General features: G+C 34.5%; 2 protein-coding genes and 1 pseudogene across 3 annotated transcripts; 2 read left to right on the top strand and 1 right to left on the bottom strand.

Annotated features, from left to right (window-relative positions):
* Positions 1–5268: 5268 nt before the first annotated feature.
* On the top strand, positions 5269–9116 carry LOC129315036 (triosephosphate isomerase, cytosolic-like; annotated as a pseudogene).
* A 2547-nt stretch (positions 9117–11663) lies between these two features.
* On the top strand, positions 11664–14402 carry LOC129316095 (probable serine/threonine-protein kinase PBL9). 2 transcript variants are annotated; one of them, XM_054960357.1, is made up of 7 exons: positions 11664–11989; positions 12084–12173; positions 12617–12942; positions 13087–13222; positions 13317–13459; positions 13575–13698; positions 13780–14402. In XM_054960357.1, the coding sequence occupies exons 2-7, from the start codon at positions 12122–12124 to the stop codon at positions 14199–14201; spliced, it is 1203 nt and encodes a 400-aa protein (XP_054816332.1). In that variant the 5' UTR covers positions 11664–11989; positions 12084–12121; the 3' UTR covers positions 14202–14402. The 2 variants fall into 2 exon arrangements, with proteins under 2 accessions (XP_054816332.1, XP_054816333.1); XM_054960358.1 differs by having other exon boundaries at positions 11664–12173.
* Positions 14403–15208: 806 nt separating this feature from the next.
* On the bottom strand, positions 15209–18184 carry LOC129315169 (serine/threonine-protein kinase PCRK1-like). The gene is made up of 4 exons (XM_054958726.1): positions 17581–18184; positions 16887–17147; positions 16355–16477; positions 15209–16081 (listed from the first exon to the last, which is right to left on the bottom strand). The coding sequence occupies exons 1-4, from the start codon at positions 17980–17982 to the stop codon at positions 15512–15514; spliced, it is 1356 nt and encodes a 451-aa protein (XP_054814701.1). The 5' UTR covers positions 17983–18184; the 3' UTR covers positions 15209–15511.
* Positions 18185–23972: the final 5788 nt, after the last annotated feature.

Here is a 23972-nt window from a genome sequence, read left to right on the forward strand (position 1 = left end):
AAAATATTAAGAGAGAAGGGTAAGAACAACTAGGGCTGTGCAAAAGTCCTTTAGTATAGTTAGGTCTGGTCCAACCTGAGATAATTCAGTTCAGATTAAAACTAGTCTTTCAAAACAAAAAAGACCAAACTCTTTTTTTAAGTTGGACTAGATAAGAAATTGAATATCTAGACTACTTGGTCTAATTCAGTCCTATAAAATTAATTATTATTACAATAAGTTAATTTATAATAACATTAGTATTTTTTTGTGGTTTATACTTGTGAAGTTATGAATATTGAGTAAAATTTTAGCATTGACCAACCCCAGTTTTCTCCTTTTATTAGTGAATTTTTTTTTGTTAACTTGGTGTAATGGACTTTAGATATGTTAAAGGTTGTTTAATGGTATTGAATATTGTTTAATTTTAATCCTTTATGTTGTAAGAAAAATATTTTTTTTGTTGTCGTTGGAGATTATTGTGGATTTATAATTGTTGTTGTTATGATAAATTTTATATGATTATAAGTAATTTTATTATCTTAATTGAATTTATTATGTTGAAATAAATTGTTACCTCTCATAGATAAAAAGGAAAAAAACAAAGTGAGATATAGGATAAGACCAAGACTAGTTTCTTAGTCCTACTGTGTCAGTTCAATCTTGTTCAGCTTCAGATTATATCGAGACCAGACTAGTTCACAGATTGCCTAAATCAGTTTTTTTCATGAAAAGGACCAAACTTTAGATTAGGCTGAAGTTCTATCGGATTAGTCCTTTGTGCAGCCCTATGTACAACCACTTATTAACCAAAGTATATCTATCTAATGCAATTATTTATTAATTGATAGTAAACATGTGCAATAATCATAAACATATCATTTTCTCAACACACAAGGCAATCACCTTATTATTTTTCACATTATTTCGCAATATATATTGCCACAATAATAGAAATTATGTGACAATGGTAAAAGTAAATTTCACAACATGCTACAAATTTAACAACTATATGCCATATTGAATAAGAATGCATGACCTAACTATCTGTATATCTGCTTTTATCTTCTGACTAAAATCGTGGGCTATAATTCAATTAAGGCTCTGTCTATGTGAATGGACTACCCAAACTCATCAATCTCCAGGAGTAATTCAACCAAAGATCATCACACTCACTTTCAGACCATGACTTTTCCTATTCTAGTGTATTGTACACCATAGACTAATCTCCTCGACATACTAGTAGATAAGGTTAGGTTTGAGTCCCTCAATAAACAAAGGGGACAATCCTTTAATAAATAGTGGGACAAGATTTGCCCCTTGATTCCTACAATTGGCAGCCATTACTAAGTAAATTTTTATCTACTCTTCTTTTTGGGCAAACTCCCTCCAACAATGATTATGCCATGAATTGTGCTCACTCGTTTGCATACTCACACATACATTTATAAGCTCATTGTTTCACATGGCAAGCTATCACATGTGAACATCACAACTAATTTCACTTATCACACTTCACTTCTATTCTTGATATCATTTCACATTCGCATATTTTCCAGTTTACTTATATATTACATTCAAATTAATACAATGACACAAACACTTCACACTTCTCATTTCAACACATTAATGTTGCATACAAATATCTTAAATTCAAACTTTACATTTACAACTAAATTGGGTTAATCAAAACTTCACATTGTTTTTCCACATACTTACAATCATGAAATTCAATCATTCAAGTCAACTATTTCATTTTTGAAAACATAATGTCAATTAATAAACAACTATATAAAATAAATTTTCTCTAATTACCTCAAATCTTTGAGTGGTCAAAAATTTACCCCTCAACAATCTGCTTCTAAGCTTGTTCTTCAAGCCCAAAATGGTGCACAGAATAATTAATCAACAATTAATTATTTCAAATGCCATTAATATCATTACTATATAGATTCACCACTCTACTTCAACACTTTAACAACCCTAACTTACTTTCATTCGTAATACTTACACCCATTAGACATAATTACCTTCAACAACTTTCATAAACCTTATTAAACTCCTTTAGGGTCAATAACATCAATCATTACTTCTCAATAACTATATTTATTGCCCTTCAACTATTAATTTTGTCTATAATGATGAGCATATGTTTAAGAACGCATACAACCATCAATATTAAGTTTAGACAACTTAAACAACTCTTATTAACTTCATTTGAATCAATAGATTTGAATCCATAGCCCCTATTGTCTGAAAATCAACTCCCTATTATAAACCCTAGCTTAAAAATAATGCAAAGAGGAAGGGGAAGGATGGGGAAGACTTGCCTTAGTGATTAAAAGCTCTAAATCCTCCCAAACTTTTCACAATCTTGTGCCCTTGCAGAATATAGCTCATGCTCTTCGTTTCCCTTCTTTTCCTTCTTCTATTTTTGAAATATGAATGTTCTAATTTATAAAAAAATTTGACCATACGTTGTAGCGAATAGCACAAGGAGAGACTTCTTCTTGTTATGTGATGCATTGTGACTTGTGCATCGCATGTCGTAGCACGTGGTACAATAAGAGGACCCTTATGTTTTCTTCTTCTTTTAAAGCCTAGGTGGCTAAATTCTGCTCCAGATCCAATCCCTAAACTACAACCACAAGCTAAAAAACTCATTAGCCTTATCTAACTGTCCTCTAACCCAACTCTAATTAGTTAAACTTGATTTATTCTTTTGTTAATTAAGGGGTTAAAATGCAAGATGTTATAGCTTTATTGCATGGAATAGATGCTTAGATTACCCTTTGACACTTGCAGAGTCATACATAGAATCAATCATCCTAGACAAATTTATTGAATATGTGTAGAGGTGCTTGAGAAGTGGCTTCTCAGTGACATTGCTACAATCTCATCAATTGAAGATGCAAGCCTCCACTTTTTCTGTCTTAGTTCCATTTTAGACTTTGGAAGTTCGTTGTTCTCACTTCTAAACATGACATAAGCTTGATTCCTTCTCTTTTCAAGCCTTTTAGTGCTCCTGATGTAAATTTCACCACCCCCATCATCATACCATTCTATTTGTGCTTAATTTCTTGACTTGTTCAAATAATGAGATTATATATGCTTTTGAATATTTATTTTTGCCACAATATTGCATTCTACCTAAGAACTGAAGTTTCAAGAAAATTTAAGGGGGGTTTAGAAAGAAATCTACTTGATGACCTATTATAACTATGAACAACTTCATGTAAGGAAATGAACAACTTTAATATGGGGCAATGAACAATTTGTTTTACTATAATTACAATACTCGGAATAAAATTAAGATTCATCAATGACACAAACAATTATTGTAGGTCAATGAACAATTTCATGTAGGGAAATAAAAAACTCATTTTATCATGATTACAACACGAAATAAAATCAATATTCAATAATGGCATAGTTTTATTCTTAATTATGTTTTTTGTATCTTTTATCAACCTCCACTTTTTGATTAAAAAAATAATAGCACAGACAATTCCTATAAGTTAATGAACAATTTCATGCAAGAAAATAAATAACTTCAATAAATAATTAAAAAGAATGGGAGACAATGAGATAATTTTATACTGTATTTTAATTTCACTTTAATACCCTTAGTTTGAAGTGAATTTTTGAAGGTTAAGGAATCTTCTTTTTCATTAAGCATGGTCAAGAGGTCTTAAATGAAATTTTCCTAAACACTTTCATTGTCAACAGAGCCAATTCTTGATACTTACAAAAAAAAAAACTCTTAATTGCTAATAAACAAAAAAAAAAAATTATGATCCATAAATTTAATTTTAGGATTTTGCGGTTATCAATTTTCATTACTTATTTGTTCAAGTCTTTAATTGTGATTTTCCCTTCCAAAATCTCGTGACCCTGGTCGCTCATTTAATGCTTTCGAGTAACAGATCAGGTCGCTATATGATATTATCCACTGCTGCTATAGTTTTATTTTAGTTGATAAGTTAAGCTCCAATTGAGTATGAAGAACTCTTCCAACCTTTTTTTTTAATTACACGCAAGTTTTATTTTGAAATTTTCCAAATCAGGTCGCTATATGATATTATCCTTTCGATTTGAGTGAGTTGAAATATGTCATTAAAAAAAAAAAAGGAACGAGAAAGACAAGTACTCATAAGTAAGGGTGTTCATGGGATGAGATGGAACCGAAACACCTTTATCATATGTTCTATCTCGAAAAAAAGATTGAGATTAAATTTCTATCCTGTGTCTCGTCTCATTCCGTTTCATTAGATAAGAATTGCAAGTATTAAATTATAATTGATATAATTAATAAAGTATAAATTATATTAATATATTTAATATATATTTTAAAATAAAAATAATATATATCATATTTGGGACGGGACGTGATGGGATATTCCGATAGTAATTCCATGTCTCGTCCTAAACTCCTTTCCTAACTCATCTCATAAAGTCTCATCTCGATTGTTTTCGGGTTGGGATGAGACCCATCCTGATATGATTGAGATGATATCGGGCTAATCAAGATGGGTACAAATCAAACAACCTTACTCATAAGTAACAACTGATAGTGCAAGTAGAATTAAATTCACAACTTTTTAATTAAAAAAAATTTACATACGACTATATTATAAAGACATTGATCGTTGAAATATTTTTAAATACAAAAAAATAGGACATATTTTATGTACATTTAGATAGGCTAAACATATTTTTACCCAAAAAAAAAGGGTAGGCTAAACATATCAGTCAAATAAAAAGATAGGATAAAGTTAAAAATCTGGAGAAAACTTCACCCCAAATTTCTTAGCTAGTAAATCCAAAGCTATTTTTCACGTTTGACAATAGAAAAATTAACTGTGTGATTCCTGTAATTTTGAGTTAGTTTTTACAATTTTGACTTTTTAATATTTAATTTTTAATTTGGTGCAATCAATTTTAAAAATTGTAATTTCTACATTTTGAAAAATAAATTTATAAGTACTAAAGTCATTTTTTAAAAAATAAATTGTTAGATCAAATTTTTAACGATTTAGATTTAATATTTAATAAGATTATTATTTAAATTTTATATGAAATATATAAATAAATTGAAACTATCCAAATTTAATTTAAATAATTTAAAATTATAATATTTTATTTATGTATTTTATTGAAATTTAAATTTAAACAAATTTAAAAGCTTTGTTATAACGATGATTAAAAAAAAAACATGTCAATAGAAAGTAAGGGAAAAGGAAAATATTCGGATCATTACCATACAAAATGCGGAGCATATTCCGTTATAATGGAATGCGGTTGCGGTCTCCACTCTCCACCGTCATCCGTATCATATTCCCCTTAGTGCTGCCGGTGCAGCTGCTTAGTTTTTCGTCGGGATCGAAGGAAAAACAAATCTATGGGGAGAAAATTCTTCGTCGGTGGCAGCTGGAAATGTGTATGTTTCTAATTCCAAGTCCTTTTTTAACCGTCATTGGCATTTTACATTGTTCTCGCTCTACTTTTATTTCGCATCGATGAAATTTGAGAGCGCTTCCTTTACAATCTGTTGATTATTGATTTGCTTCTTGAGGATGAGGAATGGTCACAAATTTGTCCCTTCCGTGCATGCATTTCTTTATATTACTATCAGATTGGTTCTCCGTGAACAGGGGTTCATTCCTGTTTCGGAATCCATCAATGATCTGGGATACTATTTCCTTCCACAGACACCCTTGAGATCCTTCCCTCCGCGATTTGCACGAACAAATTAAGCAGTTCAATGTTCTTTAAGCAATGAGTAATTGATTCCTCAAATTGACTTTGTTGCAGAACGGGACCAACGAAGAGGTGAAGAAGATTGTTACTACTTTGAATGAAGCTCAAATTCCCGGTGAAGATGTTGTAAGTGAGTCTTAATGAGCTTCATACTGGCTTCCTTATTCTTGTTTAGCATGTAATCTGGATCTTAGATTGTTCTGAGGATGCTAAACACAAAATTATAGTGCCTAACTGAAAATTATGAATTTTCATTTAACTTGTGTAGAGACGGAGCATTTCACTTCAATTTCTGCTTGCCCTTCAACATCTTCTGCCCTATTTTCATTAATCACTAGCCTTCAGGAAAAACGGACCCGAAATTTTAACTGAAAATTAAAGTTGTCTTCAGCGACAGAAGCGGGGGCAAATTGTTCAGTTATCCCCGTTTGCAACTCTCTTTATTTCTTAAATGAGTCCATCCTATTAATGTTGTCATTGTGGCTTACAATTGAATGAACAAGATCTCTTCTTATTATTTTTGCAGAAGTTGTTGTTAGCCCTCCCTTCGTATTCCTCTCTCTCGTAAAAAGTTTGTTACGGCCTGACTTCCATGTCGCAGCACAAAGTTGTTGGGTTCGCAAAGGTGGTGCTTTTACTGGAGAGATTAGGTATGCTATGCATTGTTTCGTTAATTTATTTAAGATTTTTTCCCGTATCAGTAACTATTCTGTAGAACTTTCTTTAGTTTTATTCTCCTTTTACTTCATGTCTTTTGCACTGTGTATGTGCTCTGACCAGACCATTAATCAGCCAGTGACATGTCATTTCTTTCCTTCTCTTTCAATTTTTTGGCCTTGAAGAAATGTCATTTTGATGTCTATCATAATCACAGCGCTGAAATGCTTGTTTATTTGGGTATCCCTTGGGTCATTCTTGGTCACTCGGAACGGAGACAGCTTTTAAATGAATCAAATGAGGTAGAGTGTTCTATTGTTTATGGTCTTTCAGAAATATTTTTCTACACGTTACAATTCTTAGTGTATTGTGCTAATCTACTCCTTAGAGCAACTTGTATTAGCAACCAGACTTAACATTTGTATGTTACTCTGTACCTCTCTGTTGTCTATCACACTTTGTGGGCGATAAAGTTGCATATGCACTTTCTCAAGGTGTGAAAGTTATTGCTTGCATTGGGGAGACTCTTGAACAACGTGAAGCTGGTTCAACAGTGGCTGTTGTTGCTGAGCAAACAACAGCGATTGCAGGTGCCTTTTCTTCCTCACATTCCTTGCACAAATTCAACATCCTCAATGTTAATTGCATATTTTTTGTGAGCGAACGTTTTGGCTGTTCTGGTTGCATTAGGAGAGTGGGTCATGGCGTTAGTTTTTGTCAATTTAAGTGTTGAGGGCTGACCTTAATTGTGTTTGCAGCTAAAATATCAAACTGGGATAACGTTGTTTTGGCCTGTGAGCCAGTATGGGACTATGGGCCATTGGGACAGGAAAGGTTGCAACTCCTGCTCAGGCTCAGGAGGTAAGTGTGTCTAAATAACCTTACTCTCAGCACAAGGTACCCTGGTGAAGGAGAATGAGCCCTTAGCTGTACTGCTGCAGAACCCATTTGGTTTAACATTGCTTTGCTGAGTTGGTTTATTGGATGTTTGTTTGTACCAGGTCCATGCCGAATTAAGGAAATGGATTCATAGGAATGTCAGTGCTGAAGTCGCTTCATCTGTCAGAATTATCTATGGAGGTATTCCCAATTGCGACTTAGCATTTATCTTTGTCAGGTATACATGCACAAGCATGCTTTATTCTTGAGTTTTAATTTAAGGCTTTAGAGGAAGCTAAAGAAGAAAATTATCAGATCATACTTTTTTGAGGAAGGCAAAACATAAAAGTTTAGGTTTAAATTGTTTTGCTTTTCCACTTTATCTGCATATCATGGGGTTGTTCCCTGCTTATAATAAATTCCGTATTCAATTACCACGTATTAACTGCAGGTTCTGTTAACGGAGCAAACTGTAAAGAATTGGCAGCGCGGCCAGATGTGGATGGTTTTTTGGTTGGAGGTGCTTCTTTGAAGGTGATTTTGTTTTTTTATTGTTATTACTTCCTCTGTTTCAAATTATAAAACACTTTTAAGAAAGATTCAACGTCCCAAAATTTAAAACACTTTGACAAAAATGAGGTTTCATTGATGACACTTTTTCAATATTACCCTTGTCATATATTCTCTTTCTTCAATATTCTTTATTAATGGAGTGTTAAATGAAGGGTATTTTTAAAAGGTTATATTTTTTGTCTTGAAAAAGTAAGGTTATAAAGTGTATTTCATAAGTTTTATTAGTATATAAGATTTTGTTTAAAAGTGTTTTATAATTTGGGACGGAGAAAGTATTATATAACATAGTAGTTAACAAAATCATGCACTTTTGATTCTTTATTGGTTTCCTTTTCGTCTATTAATTTCACTGGGATCCCATTTAAATCTTTCATTTTATATTTGGTTCCATGATTGTCCTGGAAATTCATTTGCTTTCCATCTGGTCCATTAACTTGACTTCATGTTCCCTCTCTTCCTTAATTTCATTTTGATCTAATTTGATCTCTTTAACTTCAAAAAACTACCAAAATGTTTTATTTATTTAACATCGTCAAATTAAATACTTCATAGAAAAGTTCATAATTACTTTTTGGTTACTTCAACTCTGGTATTTTCTTTTCAAAAAAAAGTTAAAAATGGCTGTGTTAAAGGGAATAAAATATGCATTTGGGTCATTTTTCGTTTTTTTAAGTTGAAATGTCAAATTGTAACATAAATGAAATTAATGAAAGAAAGTAAAACTTAAGATAGAACTAGTATACGTTAGACAAACTAAAGTTTGAACAAGGAAAGTAAAATTATGGAGTGATATTGAAACAGAATTAAGTTAGAAGTGTGTAACTAGGGTAATGATGAGGAGATCAAACGTGTAGTTTATCCTATAAATATATATAATGTTCTTGTGTGTCGGTTTGCATATTCTTTGTGACTGATTATGTTAATACTTTTTGTGTATATACCCGGAGTTCATTGACATTATCAAGTCGGCCACTGTGAAGAATTGAATTTTATAATTGAGAACTGATATGTTTTGGAGTTGACTGCTTTGGTTGGCTTATGGTGCTGTGCTCGGAACTTGGCTTTGGTGAACAAAGCATCCATATAATTGCGAATTGGCTTTCGTCTTGATCGTCATGCCATCAAATGGGTTTCGTTCAATGTCTTGTGTTTCGTTGTGCAAAAACTCTGGAGTATTTACTATTTAGTAGTCATCTCATAAAATTTTCAACACTAATTTTCTGTTTTACCCTTCATTAAATGTTGAAAGAGAGAATATATTATTAAAATATATATATATTTAAAGTAGTAAAGTTAAAAACTTATTAAATTTTAAGATAAAAGTTAAAAAATTTTAAAGTTTTTTTTTGTTTCAGTGAAACATGTTGAAAATAACTTATAAATAAGATTAAAAAAGTAATTATTTGCCTCAACTTTGTTTATGATGCCATGCCCATGATCAAGTGACAGTGAGCATAGCGGTTTACTGGTATTGGGCCGAATTTTGTCTTGTTGAGTGTATCCCATAGTGCTGGGATGAGAATTCCTAATAAATTTTCAGGTCTTGTTTTTATTTTTTTTCCTTTTTAATTTGGGGTCGGGGTTGTGATTGAGGAAGGCATGAATGTGATTGGGGTTTGGGAACGAGGGAGGGGCACGAATGCTGTGTGGGTGTTATGGAGGTTGATTGATTTATTAAATCATGGCTTAGACAACTAATCAATGCCATTAAATTTGATGGAATCTCTCGGTGGCAGTAATTATTTTAAGTCGGCAAAGCTACCCCGGAGGACGTGTGTATATTTATAAATTCTGGAATAGGACAATTGTGCGGCGAAGGATAAGAAGCAAACATGTAGATGAAATGACATTGAAATTTAAAGTAGGAGATCATAACTATTTTTGGAGCGGCACAGGCCTGTGAAAATTAAATGAAGGAGGCTTCCCAACGTGATCAACTCGAGAAAGGAGGTTGTGGTGCGTTGTCCATGTCCGTGCCTGTCTTCTCTTGCTTTAAATAAATGGGTCCTCTTCAATTTATTGCACATTCCAATCACCCCCTCCCCTCCCATCCAAATCCAACCTCCTCCTCTCTGATTACTTTCCGTTCCTTTTGCACACGCATTGAGACTTGGGGAAGAGCATCCCATGATAAATTGTAACCCATGCCACTATATGTATATAATAACATAAAAAAAAAAACATATATATGTATGCACGTACAGCGAGCCGCGGAAGAATTTGCTGTGCTTTTATATCCGCCCTTGTTATCTTGAAGTTGATTGGGATAGATAAACTCGTTTCAATGATACACAGCCTGTGAATATTATTAATTCCATAATTCACGGATTCGTTTTTCCTTCGTATATCTGGAAAGTTGAGATCGTGGAAACGGGATCATAATGATCGCACACGTGAAGGGTGAAAAGTATAAAAGATGAAGTTCCAAAAGATGTTGAAACTTGAAACTTGAGAGGCATAGGCGTGGCCTTAGCGTTTCACTTGAGGGTTTTTGGTTTCCCCTGCTGGCTGAATATCATTACAAATAGCCAACAAGCGGTGCCTATATTTCCATCGTATGTGAGATAAGTGCATCCAATCCACTCCCACCAGCGCTGTAACATCACGCTCTCCCACGTCCTCACAACACTGCTTCTCAAGTGCCCAATCACAACCACGTAAAAGTGCCGCTTTTCAACGTTTTCGTCAAGAACTTCATCCCCAGACTCTCAGTTTCAATTACTTTATTTCTTTTAGTATCTCTGAATTCTGGTGAGATGGAGGCCTTATGGACTGGGTGATAAATAAGAATCAGAGGCTCCAGGATGCATCCTGAAATTCCAGAGGACTCCAACGGCATGAATTGGTCCCACCAGAGCTGTGTTTAACTTCAACTTGTTATATATTGGAATGAAAAAATTAATCTTTTAATTTTTTAACTTTTAAGTCACACGTAACTTAATCCCTCATCTATAATTTATTGTGACCCAATCTCTCAACTATGACTCGCCTATGACTCAATCCCTCAACTTTTGAATCACTTACAAATTAGTCCATTAACTTTTGTTAATTTTTTTTTCATGTTAACTTATATCTCACATCAATGAGCAAGAGGAGAGTATTTTAAAATAATATATTAGTATTTTTTTATCCCTCTTATTTTATAAAAAAAATTTTAAAAAAAATTTAAAAATAAGGACCGAGTTATATGTAAATTAAAAATTGAGAGACTGAATTACAGTGAGTTATAATTAAGGGATTGAGTCGTAGTAAGTCATAATTAAGGGATTGAGTTATAAGTAAATTAAAAGTTAAAGGATTAAAAAATTAATTTTTTCTATTGCAATTTGGACCCCTCTTCTTCTTGAGAGAGTGCATGTCTCCGTTTCTATGTGCGGAGCTCCATGTTTCCTGCTGACCAAACACACAAATTACATGTCTTCGGAATACATCTCACTGGCCAAATTTTATGTCCCTCAGCCTCACTTTAAGTTCAGGTTCAAGATCATGTTGTCTTGTTCTGTCTTCCATTTCAGGAATAATATTACAACGTCCGGAAAAATTGATATACTAATAAAACACGGATGTTAGCGCTTTTAAAGTTCGTGGATCTGTAGCATGCTTTTTGAGCAGACTCATTTTACAAGTTCCAGATGCAAATTCACTGGATCATAGACATGCAAGATAATGATAGTTGAAAAATGCATGGCCACGTTTATGTGCTTTGACTTGACGCGAGAGTTGACTGTTTTGTAAAACCAGGAATGTGAGAGAGAGAGAGAGAGAGGAGGGAGCATCAAGCATGGAATTGTAATTATTTTTTTTTTGGATCAAGCATGGGATTGAAATTATACGTACATTACAAGCTAATATTTGGTAATAAACTAATAATATTTTTTTTTAGCATCGAGAAAACAAATTAAAGAATGTGCACCCATGGTAGTTTTTTCAGAAATCAAATGAATTTAGTGGCAGCGTGTGACGAAGAGAGCAGAATTCACCTCCCATCAATACAGCTTGAAGCGGGACCATCATAACAAGGACGGGTCCATCCCAGCATGAATGCATCACCCTTTTATTTTGTTGAGCTCCAAGTCTAACCTGCTCAGCTTGCCCTCTCTAATACTTCCTCTCCCCCAACGGCTTCTTCATCCTGATAAAGGTTCGTCTCTTCAATTCTTGCCATTTTCTTCTCTGTTTTCTCTTCTTTCTCTTCCCATCTGCTATTCACGTGCTTTGCTTTTTGTAATATATAGTCGACCGGGGAACAGATTAACTCACTCTCGTTTCTGGCATGGGTGGTTGTTTGAGCGCGCAAATTAAAGCAGAAAGCCCATGCAACTCAGGTATTCCTCATATACACTTCAGTTTGACGCATGTACATGTGTGTTGGCTCCCTGTTGCCTGTTTAACTTTTTGAAATTTACACTCACCCAAACGGCTAAACCCTTATTGTACGTCATACAATCTGAGCTTTTTCCTTCCCCCTGGGACTGAATTTTTTCTGCAAAATTCTCCTCCTCTCTCCGATCGCTTTTAATCTTCCTTCCTGGAACCTTTTGTTTTCCTGCTCCGCGGTTCCCGTTCAACAAGGGATGAAATTGGGTGACTCTGCTAAAAATTCTGTCCATGAATTCTGGAGAACATTCGTTAATCAATGATTTTTATCCAGTGATAATCCTTTAAGGCTCTGTCTCTGTTCTCCACTAATGGACCAATGTGATTTTTACCCTTCTATGAACTTCAAGATCCAAGCGAATAACTCAAGATGTATAATTTTTATTTGCAGGGTTAAATTCAAAGTACGCGAGCACTGACGGAAAGGATGCTAACAGCACAGGGAGCAAGGCGTCGGCAGTGTCAGTTCCTCAGACTCCAAGGAGCGAGGGAGAGATCTTGCAGTCATCCAATTTAAAAAGCTTCACTTTAGCAGAAATGAAGACGGCCACCAGAAATTTCCGTACTGATAGCGTGTTAGGAGAAGGTGGCTTTGGATCGGTGTACAAAGGATGGATCGATGAGCACTCTTTGATTCCTGCCAAACCCGGGACTGGCATGGTTATTGCTGTCAAAAGACTTAATCAAGATGGTTTCCAAGGTCACAAGGAGTGGTTGGTGAGTTCCACTGCTCTGCTTTTGCTTTTTATTTGAGAAAAAGGAGGAAGTACAGGACTAACTAATGATAAAAATGAAGGTAGGGAAGCTTAGCAGTCTGTTCACACCGGTAAACAAGTTCCTCTGTTTTTGGTTGTGTTCCAGGCCGAAGTGAACTACCTTGGACAGCTCTGTCATCCTCATCTCGTGAAATTGATTGGTTATTGCCTGGAAGATGAACACCGTCTTTTGGCCTACGAATTCATGCCTCGTGGCAGCCTGGAGAATCATTTGTTCAGAAGTAAGGTCTTGCAGTCCCATACTTTGACATGCGTGAACTAGACAGTTTGTGCTTTGACCTCAACGGTACATGTTGTTGCAATTTGTTGTAACAGGAGGTTCATATTTTCAACCTCTCTCTTGGAGCCTCCGGATGAAAGTTGCCCTCGGTGCTGCCAGAGGGCTTGCATTTCTCCACAGCGGCGGCATAAAAGTGATATACCGGGATTTCAAGACTTCAAATGTCTTGCTGGATTCCGTACGTGGCCTTCTTTTGACGGAATCGATTTTTATGTGTTTATTCGTTATAGATGGAGTCAATCTTTTGAGTTGTGGCATATCTGAAAATTAACCGCTGCTTGAATTGATGGCAGAAATATAATGCAAAACTTTCTGATTTTGGGCTGGCAAGAGATGGACCAACCGGCGACAAGAGTCACGTCTCCACCAGGGTCATGGGAACCTATGGATACGCAGCTCCTGAATATCTAGCCACAGGTAACAAACAATGTTAGGATCGTGTCACTTAGTTTGTGCTCAGTGATGACAATAACCAAAAGCTACTCCTTGATAATCTAGGCCACCTAACAGCCAAGAGCGACGTGTACAGTTTTGGAGTTGTACTGCTGGAGATGCTATCGGGGCGGCGAGCCGTGGATAAGAACAGGCCATCTGGTCAGCACAATTTGGTGGAATGGGCTAAGCCCTGTTTGGCAAACAAACGAAAGATCTTTCGCATCATGGACAGTCGTCTGGAGGGCGAGTACTCGATCGATGAGGCTCACAAGACAGCAATGCTGGCTCTGCGATGCCTCTCCAGCGAGCCCAAGATCAGGCCTACCATGGATGAGGTTGTCAAAGCTTTGGAGCAGCTCCAAGTCTGCGTTCGTGAAAATGGAAGCCACCGCAACTCTCGGCCTCGTATTCGGAGAAGAAGCGCCGATGACTTTAAAGGCAGGAGGGCTTATCCCAGGCCATCTGCTTCTCCTCTCTATGCTTGACAGCACAGTCTTGTTTCTTAACCTGGATAGATATTGTACATAATCCCTTTTCAGCTGATATGTTCCTGGGCGTTTCCGCTTGAGATCGGCGTATGTATGTATTTTGTATGTGTCTGTTAACGAGTCACAGTTACGGATAGTTGGGAAGGTAGGCGATTGCTTTTGTATGATTGATCAAGATAGAAAGTTTCTTTCCGTACATTTTTGCTGGCTTCGTCGATGCATTCCTTCTCGTCAAAAAGGAAACCTTGATAATTTCCAGTGCAGAGGGATATCGCAATTCGTTTTGAGATCTGATAAACAAGAATGTGAGTTATTGGTTGGATGAACACTGAGGTAGTTTAACAATAATCTTGATATCACTGCGAGAGGTTTACAGAATGAAAGGAAAGTTAATATTGTGACCGATTAAAGTTGGCAAGCCACAGCCGCAAAAGGAGTTCATCTCACAGGTGCCGTGACAGTCACGTGGTCAGGGACAGCTGTGTCACCTCAAACCTCGTCCGGAAGCAGGACCCCACCCCCACTAGAATACAAAGAACATATTGGAGACTATTGAAAGGCATTGGCTGGACGTGACTGAACGTCCGACGGTCCGGATTGGACCATGATTGTACCATTAGTACAAAACTTCACCACCTAAGTGCTAGCATCTCAAGCTGTACTCTTTGATTTCGTCTTTTTCTGTGCCTTTTTTTCTCCCTTAACTTGCCAATGAAAAATTAAGATAACTCTTGAACAGACCTGTGACTAGGCACGACTTCATCGTGATCAGATCTGGATGTTCACTGGTTTTGTTAGGTGTAAGATTGTGTGACTTTTTACTATACAGTCGTCCCAAAGACGCCTAAAACAGGGAGCAGCAGATAAACTTGCCTTTCCTTTGAGGATCAATAGAAAATCTATATCTATATTTAATTAAAGTTTATACTTTATAAAAAGTCACAATAACCATAAATCAAGAACAGCACAACCTTCCTGAATTTTGCACAAATCATGAGATCCAGTGAGAATATAAATGATCTTAAACCATTCCCTGTAAATTCCAAATCCATTTGACATGAAATTACAGATACAAAACAATGCAAAATTGAACCAGACATGTACGCCTAAACATGTTCACTCAAGAAAGCCCAATTACCAAAAAAATGGGGCTTGCTTCATGATCTGTACATTCAACTATTAGAATAACAAAATATAAAACTGGAGAAATGTGTTCATTGAAACATCTGCGCCTGACATGGTTGATTTCTCATTGACCGGAATTTATGCGATCACCTAACGTTGCCAGGAGCATAAATGATTGGTTATCACCAAGTTCGTACTAACCCAGGCGCCCAATTTTTCCAATCCAACCTTCTAATAGACTTGTTTCTTAAGCTCATCATTTCTCTGAAGTCCAAGACCTTCTTCAGATAATTATTCCCTTGTTTAGCCGCCCCAGATTCAGCGTCCTCTTCAGTTAACTTCTCTTCTTTTTCTTCTTCACTCACAACAGCTTGAAGAGTGCATTCAAACTGAGAAATTGCATCGTTAATTATGCATCCAAGCATCTCAACCACCTCACTCATTTTAGGACGGGACTTCGGGTGCTTCATAAGACACTTGTTTGCTAGGGTTGCAAGTTTTTGAGCTGATTTAATGCAATATTGTCCTTCAAGTCGTGGGTCTACCAGAAGATGGAACTTTCTAGGGTCAGAAACATAATGTCTTACCCATTCCAAGAGCTTTTGTTCGTTTCTTGGGAGGTTTCTCTCGACAGCTCGTCTCCCGGTGATGAGTTCATAAAGAACTACACCAAAGCTCCAAACATCACTCTTAGCAGTTAACTTACCAGTATGAACATACTCCGGTGCAGCATAACCAATAGTTCCCACAACCTTTGCAAAGAGGAAAGCCCGTTATTAATTCCACATATAGCAGAGCATCATTGTCATGCAGAAGAAAAAAAGCTTTAATCCATCATTATGATTTCACACAAAGGAAAAAATCATCAATGAAAAAGGGTGAAAATGAACTATTCTAATGTGTTCAAGTGAACTACCAGGAGGCAAGTTATTCCATCATTTACATGCAATTTTATAAGATTTTGAAAAGGCAATTTTAGAAGAACAATCTTTAGAACTTTCTCCAGAAGATGGACACTTTCTTACAGATGTTGAAACGTGGCCAAATCCTTCTGCGGGTCCTTGCCTAGCAAGTCCAAAATCAGAAAGCTTTGCATTGAAGTCCACATCCAGCAGGACGTTGGATGTCTTGAAATCCCGAAAAATAAGCTGCACAAATCATAATGTGAATTTAATATCACAATGATTTACCAATGAAAGCTGATGCAGCACGCTATATCCAGGTTAGAAGCCGTCCAGAACAGTAAAAAGAATACAAACATGAAGTACGGGAGGACATTGGTCTTGTCCTTACAGACTTTCAAAGAGCAATGACCAACCACATAGCAATGTTAATGAGACCAGTATGTAGTTTTAATGATTTTGTTAATACAAACCATATGGATCTTGCCTTTCTGAGTCATTTAATGACCGTACTCCTATTTATGGAAATTTGATCATGAAATTTGAAGTTGCTATACATTATGTGGCTACCAACCGTATGAGGTTCAGAAATGCTGTCCACAAATATTTGACACATTAAGAATACTCTCCAAAGCAGGGGGAAAAAATAATTTACCTGAAAATCCATTTCTTCATGCAGATATGCCAATCCACGGGCTGCATCTTGAGCAATTTTTAATCTTGCTATCCATGTGAGTGTTGATGGCACTCGACCCAAAAGATGATCTTCCAAGCTCTTATTCAACATAAGCTCATAAACTAGAAGCCGCTGAATCCCCCTTTCATCATCTTCAGCGCAATATCCCAGTAACTTCACGAGATTTGGATGCTTGATTACACCCAACAAGTTTACTTCATTGATCCATTCCCTGTGCCCCTGAAGACAAGAAATGCAAGTATATTCTGTATTCCAAGAAGAGATGAAACTATGAAAACTTGAGCTTCTCCACCAAAGGTGCATCTTGAGATTTGTGTTGATGAAATAAATAAATCAGTAATAATTTTTCGGAGGAAAAATGAAATCAGCAATACGTGATTCTCTCTTCATGCGAAATCAATTCAACCTCTAAACAGTTCCTACTCTCTAAGGAGTTTCTCTCCATAAATAAACTACAAGCAGCCAAAATCTCACCAATTTGGCATAAATAACTCGAAATAGAAATTCTTGCAGAGCAAACCCAACCAAAATTACAGGTTAAAAAAAAAAATTGATGCAGACGCTCTGAGTAGAATTTGAGAAATAAATAATAGAAAATGGCATGGCCAGAGAGGCATATGGAGGGGCATAATAGAAAGAAGACGGAGCATGCCTGGTGTCCATTACGGTTCAATTGCTTGATCGCAACATCCATATCGGAAAGTGAACCGTCATTTGCATGCGCGCCGGGTACCCTGACAACCCCTTTGTAGACACAACCAAACCCTCCCTCTCCGATCAAAAGAGCTCTGCTGAACCCACGAGTTGCCAATTTAAGCTCGGAGAAGGAAAACACGCGCAAATCATTAGCTCGCCTCCGAGACAAGAATTTATGGAACTCTACGGCATCAGAGAAGTCCTTGGAATCAGAATCAAATTCAGACCTTCTAGAGCCCAAGGTAGAAGAAGCAACACTGAGAGAGCGTGCCCAGGAGAGCTTGGAAGCCTTGGAGATAACAGAGTCATCGTCTTCACGGGGATCTCCTCCTCCGTTTGAGAAATGGAAGCACTTCATTGCGGAGGAAGAGAATGGGTCAAGGAATTGAGCGTGGGAGGGAGCAAAGCATGACTAGTATCTCACAAAGAGAGAAGGACGATAGCGAGAACATTGATTATGGATTTGAAAACCAGGCGGCCATTGACGTTAGACAGGGGAAAGCAGTGGATCGCAAGCTGCTTCTTTTTTTCTTTGTCGTGCATTTGAAAAATAATTCGAAGCTGTCGTTGTGACTGTTTAAATAAGTCGCCTCAAAAGTTTGAAAGGACGCATAGTCCAAGAACGGGTCAAAATATAAACTATCGCTCGGAGATGGCCTGGACTTTCTAGGGGTTCATTAGTTTATTTGGCCAGAATAAATTTTCACATTTTACTGCAATTTTCTTAGTCAGAAACATCTTTTTTTTATAATATTAATATTAATCACAAACATCTCACTACTATACATGAACATCATTCACTTCTTAAAGTTAATATTTTATATTGATATTACTATTAATTAATAAAAGTATTTAAAGAAAAAAAACGACAGCAACAATTGAAAAAGTGTTCCTCAAGCGAAGTCTTCGTCGGCTCGTCCATAACCGTTGCTTGCTGCCCAAAATCTTACAGACATCAATTTGTGGGTCATACCCGGTTAGCTGAGGCCCGCAAAGGCCTTGTGGAATTTAGCATTTGAGCTCATGATATCTAATCATTTTATCTTTGTCACCTGATCTGGTAAGAATTTTAAAACAAATTTTCTGAATGATTAAAGTTAAAAGACATGAATTTTGACTTATACAAAAAAAAAAAACAGAGAGAGAAAAGAAAAATAGTTATTACTAATTGCGTCTTTTGAAATCACTGTCTATATATATATATATGTATTCTTTGCATCATAATAATCGTTATATTTCTTATTAACTTTCACAAAAACGTAGAGACTATATATCGAACTAGTTATTGTTATTGGTAATGGTTAATATGTTCTAAATCGTATTGTTTATACGAGACTTGAGTTTATAATATAGCGTTTTCCCTGCTATAAAATTTGTCAGCTTTATTAGTGCTTGTGAATTGCGAATGAAGTTATAAAAATGATGATGATGTATTTACCACTGAATTATACTATAAACTAATAATTAATGATTTAAAAAGTTGAGGCGTTTAGACGTATGGTATCAACTATCAAGCAATCGTACTTGATCGTCATTCGGCTCTCTGTTACTTACTGGTCAGACTCAGGCACGCTTTGTCTGTAAGTTTTACCAAACAATGCATCCATATCCCGTTCTCATTGTTCTCTCCCAAGCAACCGCGATAACCAGATTCGTTAGCTTCATCTTTTTCTAAAGATAACAAAGTTAAAAACAATAGCACGCATGATCTTAACTGATGCGTTTTTCCCTCAGAAATAACAATAGTGAAAAGCTATCGAAAGGATTAACGTATGAAGGTTGGTAGACATGTCAGAGGAAGTGTATCATTGATTGAGTATGATTGATGATGCGTTCATCCTAAGAATAGACCTGTGAAGGTATCATAAACGGTACCCATTCTACAAAATCCATTTAATTTTATTTATAAATTGTTATACAGTTTTTAAGATAATTTTTGTAAAATATTTTTAAAATCACCTTTTATAGAAGAGAAAAAATAATTTGAATTTTTTTTATATAAAATTATATTTAAAATTTTATATACTTTTATTCTTTTTATATTGATCGATATTTGTGAAATCAGTAGGAATAATTTATATAAAAAAAAAACGGAAGAATCATGTGCCTTCTTTACCCCCCGAGCATAGATTGACAACCGACGGGGAGAGATATAAACATAAAACAAAAACAGGACTTTAATTTTACACTAGATTTTTTATCTAAGAATTTAAAAATGTGACAATGGGCATTCGTTGTTATTAATTTAGAAAAGACTAATAACATTAGGATTAGGGAGGAAAAAAAACTTCACAAAACAAAGGGAGCTATATAAAGTTAAAGAATAGAGATATATACTTTTGTTAGCAATGATTCTGTAAAGAAGGTTTTCATAAAATTAAATCAATATGAAATAAAGTTTTCGTGGTTATTACAAAGAAAAAATAAGACTATGGCAGAGCTACAACCCTGAGTTACGTGGTTCAAAATAATTATATTTAAACATTAATTTAAATTTATTGTTATTGATGAATTGGCACGCAGGATCTTGATAAAAGACAATTGGTCGCTGTTGACATGCATTATGATAATTGCATTTTTAAAAATATAAAAATAATATCTACAAAACACACAATTACTCGAGTAACATTATCCAAGGATATTACTCAAAGAACTATATAAATACCTATAACTGAAAATATAAAAAGCACCTAAATACAGTATGTATATAACTCCATTTTCAAGAACCTGTGAGGAAAACATTTTAGTTTATTACAATGAAATTATCAATAATATTTTTTCTTAAAATAAAAATGGCATACTGTTCAATGGTACAACCAGATTATCAATCTAAAATAAATATTTTCGAACAAAAGTATTCTAAATGTGAACAAAAATTTTGTTAAAAGAGGGCCATGCTGTTAAAAAAAAGTAAATTTTAAACAAAAATTGTTTATATATGTTCGGGTCTAATAAATTTAAAACTTCGGACTTAAATTTATAAGACTTGAATTAAAATATTACATATCTAGTACTCCCTCCGTTTAAAAATGTAAAATATTTTTTAAAGAATTAGATGTTAAATAATGTAAAACATTTTTAATCTTTTAAAGTGTAATTATTGTTTTTTTTAAGTACTCTTATTGATAAATAATTTTATATATATTGTAAGGTGTTTAATAAAAATAAATATGAAAAGATAAGGCTATTTTAAAAGTAAATAATTACTTTATTAAGAGTGAAAGTTATTTAAAAATATTTTACATTTTTAAACGAAGAATGGCTTTAGGTCTAAATATTATTTGTTTAGTATAATGATGCAAAATCTAAATTGTAAAATTTAGAAAAAATTATTCATTTGAACCTTTAACTTTTAACTTTATTATGATTCAATCTTTTAAATTTAATTATTATGATTCAGTCCCTCAAAATTTGGTCCATTTAAAAATTCTATCCTTGCCATTAGTAAATCAAATTGAACTTTGCCCGTGTGTTATAAACAATGCTCACCTGGCATCATCATCAGCACCACATAAGATTAACATTATATGACATATTTTAAAAAAAAAAATGAAATCATGAAAAGCATAAAAGAAATATCTGAGACGCGAACAAGCCAAGAAATAAAGGACAGACCATGAAGGAAAGATGGGCATTCACCTGGACGCTAAACTTACTTTACTTCGTCGGCGTCGATTCTTTGGAATGTCTGCGAAATTTTCTTTTTCATTCCTCCTGCGATTTGTTCATAATATTTGAAAATCCCAATTGAGTATTTGGTTCTCTGAAAATCAGTAAGGCCTGTCACCCGCATCTTTCCCTGTACTGATATTTGTCTCTATCATCAACAATATCAAGCTCCCACCGCCCCGCGTCATAGCTTGTCTGCTCTGTTGTTCATGGCTGCCGTTTTTTCCTGTGCTTGTTCGTCTCGTCCGAGAGCCTGGCCCCGTCTTTGTTCCTTTTTTATTTCAGATTTCTTTTTTACTTTATGTGATTTTTTTCTTAAATATGTTATCATGTTAGTCTTATGGGGTGATAATGAGGATTCCATGCAAGCATTGTTTGACACATAAGCAAGTTTCGATCTGATTCACCAAGTACGAGGATTAAACTTTTAAATGAATTAAACTTTAAGGATTAAGTTGAGGTGAGTTAAATTTAAGAGACTGACTTATAATTGAATTAAAAATTAAAAGATTAAATAAATAATTTTATCTAAAATCTACCTCTGATCTCCAGCTTAGTTGTCTTGCAACCTTGCAGCCCAAAAAAAAAAAAATTGTCTTGCACCCCTCACTGTAGCCGGGCTCGGCCACTGAATAACAAGACATAGAATAGAGAGCGGTAGGAGTGAAAGTGATGCAGATGGAATTGCTTTTGCTAGTGAGAGACACAAATTTACCGACCATCCCTCGTCAGCTCCGTAACTTCACCTAATTTACTACAATAAACTTAACCATAACGCCATACATTGCTATTTTTATTAAAAATTAACTACTCTAATCACTTATCACCGTAAAAAAGATTTAACCGCAGTCAAAAGAGTTAATCATAGTGGAAAAGAAATGGACCAAGGTTGAAGGTCTACTATAATTAATATAATTCAAATTTAAGGTGTATAAATGGACAATATCATGGTATAATAGATTTTATTATGGTAGAAAAAATTAAAACTACTTACTAAATACTAATACACTAGAAAAAGTTGAATCTCATCATTTAAGGGGCATGATTTAACAACTCATGAGGAACCTAAGTTGAATAAGCTATTCAAAACATTTCAAGGCACAAACATCCATAAAGTAAAGTTTTAAAAGCATACAGAAGCATGAGATATATAACATTTCAAATTTTTTTCTATGATTTATTAATCTAATGAAGGATAATTATATAAATTTAAGTATAACTGAGTTTGAAGATAGTTAAAGGTAGCTATTGAGTTTGGTTTTAACTTTTGAATTGGATTTAAAGTAAATTAGGTGACTCAAAGTTAAATCATAGATAGAAATTGAATTTTTAACCTATTATGACTTATGCTACAAAATAAAAATTTATGTTGCAATATAATTTCCTAAACCAGTTTTTTTTAACATGAAAACAATCCAAGCCAATGGTAGAGACCAGAAAAAAGAGAGGGTGCAATCAAGAGAATATTTTCTCTGCTAGGGCATCATTTTTTGAGTATTTTGAAAATGTTTGGAGCTTGGTTTCACCTAAATATGCCTTCATTATCTCTTCTTCCCTTTACCCATTTGGAAGTGAGACTTAAGGTTGGGGAATGATGAATTTTGAATTTAAAGCTATGGATCCGAACCCATTGGTTTAAATGAAACTAATGAGAATTGTTCAAGTATTCTACACATAATTTAGAAGTTTTTACAAGTTTGTAATAAGCTTGGGTCATCCATTTTGGATGATCCCTAGACCTTCAAAGTATGATTTTGAATTGTTAGACGTTATATTAGTAATTATTTAAGTTAATGAAAGCTCAAATGAAGTTAATTGGAGTTAATAAACCTAATGATTATACTTAACTGCAAGATATTAGAATTTTGGGTAACTAAAGTATTGATTTATGAAAGTTAAAAGAGTGTGTGTGATGATATTTATGACCATTAGTATGATTAATTATAGATTAATCATCTCATGCATCATTCAAGCTTTGGTACAACTTGTGAAGAACTTTTATTGAGTAGTAAACTTTTGACCTTTCAAAATTTAAGGTAATTAGAATAAAATTTAATTTATATTGTTGTTTATTAATTAACCATTTGTTGAATTAAATTATTTAGCACTTGTTGGGTGATTGAAGATGCATTAGTACAAATTCTGGCAATGTGATAGATTATGTGTGCAAAATTGTGTTGGATTGTTGAGAACAATATATATATTTATATATATATATATATCTGTGTGTGTGTGTGTGTGTGATTAATGATAATAATTGAAAACATGTCATTATGAAAATGATGAATATGTGATATTTGGCACATGGAGTATAATAGAGAAAGAAAATTGTATTAATGTGATGTGATGTGATGTGATTAATGTTATTGAATGGGATGCATATTGTCAATGTGTGCAAGGCATGATTATTTAAGCGAAAGTTTGCCTGTAGGAAGAAAAGTAATTGTGTTAAACTCACCTGGTAGTGATGGCTTATCATTGGAATCGGAAGCTTGCCTAGCATCGATCGTTAGAATCGAGAGGTAGCCATTGTCTCATGATTGATTAGGGAATATCTCATTTGTTATTCAAGTAACTCGAATTAAACTAGTCTCCATTGATTCATGAGGAGGGTAGATTAAGGGAATAACACTCTATGATTATTAGTATTTAGGAAAATCGTGAATCACAAGTGAAAGG

The sequence above is a fragment of the Prosopis cineraria genome, unplaced genomic scaffold (genome assembly GCF_029017545.1).
Source record: "Prosopis cineraria cultivar Desert tree isolate PC_DT_omini unplaced genomic scaffold, ASM2901754v1 PC7, whole genome shotgun sequence".
NCBI classification, from domain to species: domain Eukaryota; kingdom Viridiplantae; phylum Streptophyta; class Magnoliopsida; order Fabales; family Fabaceae; genus Prosopis; species Prosopis cineraria.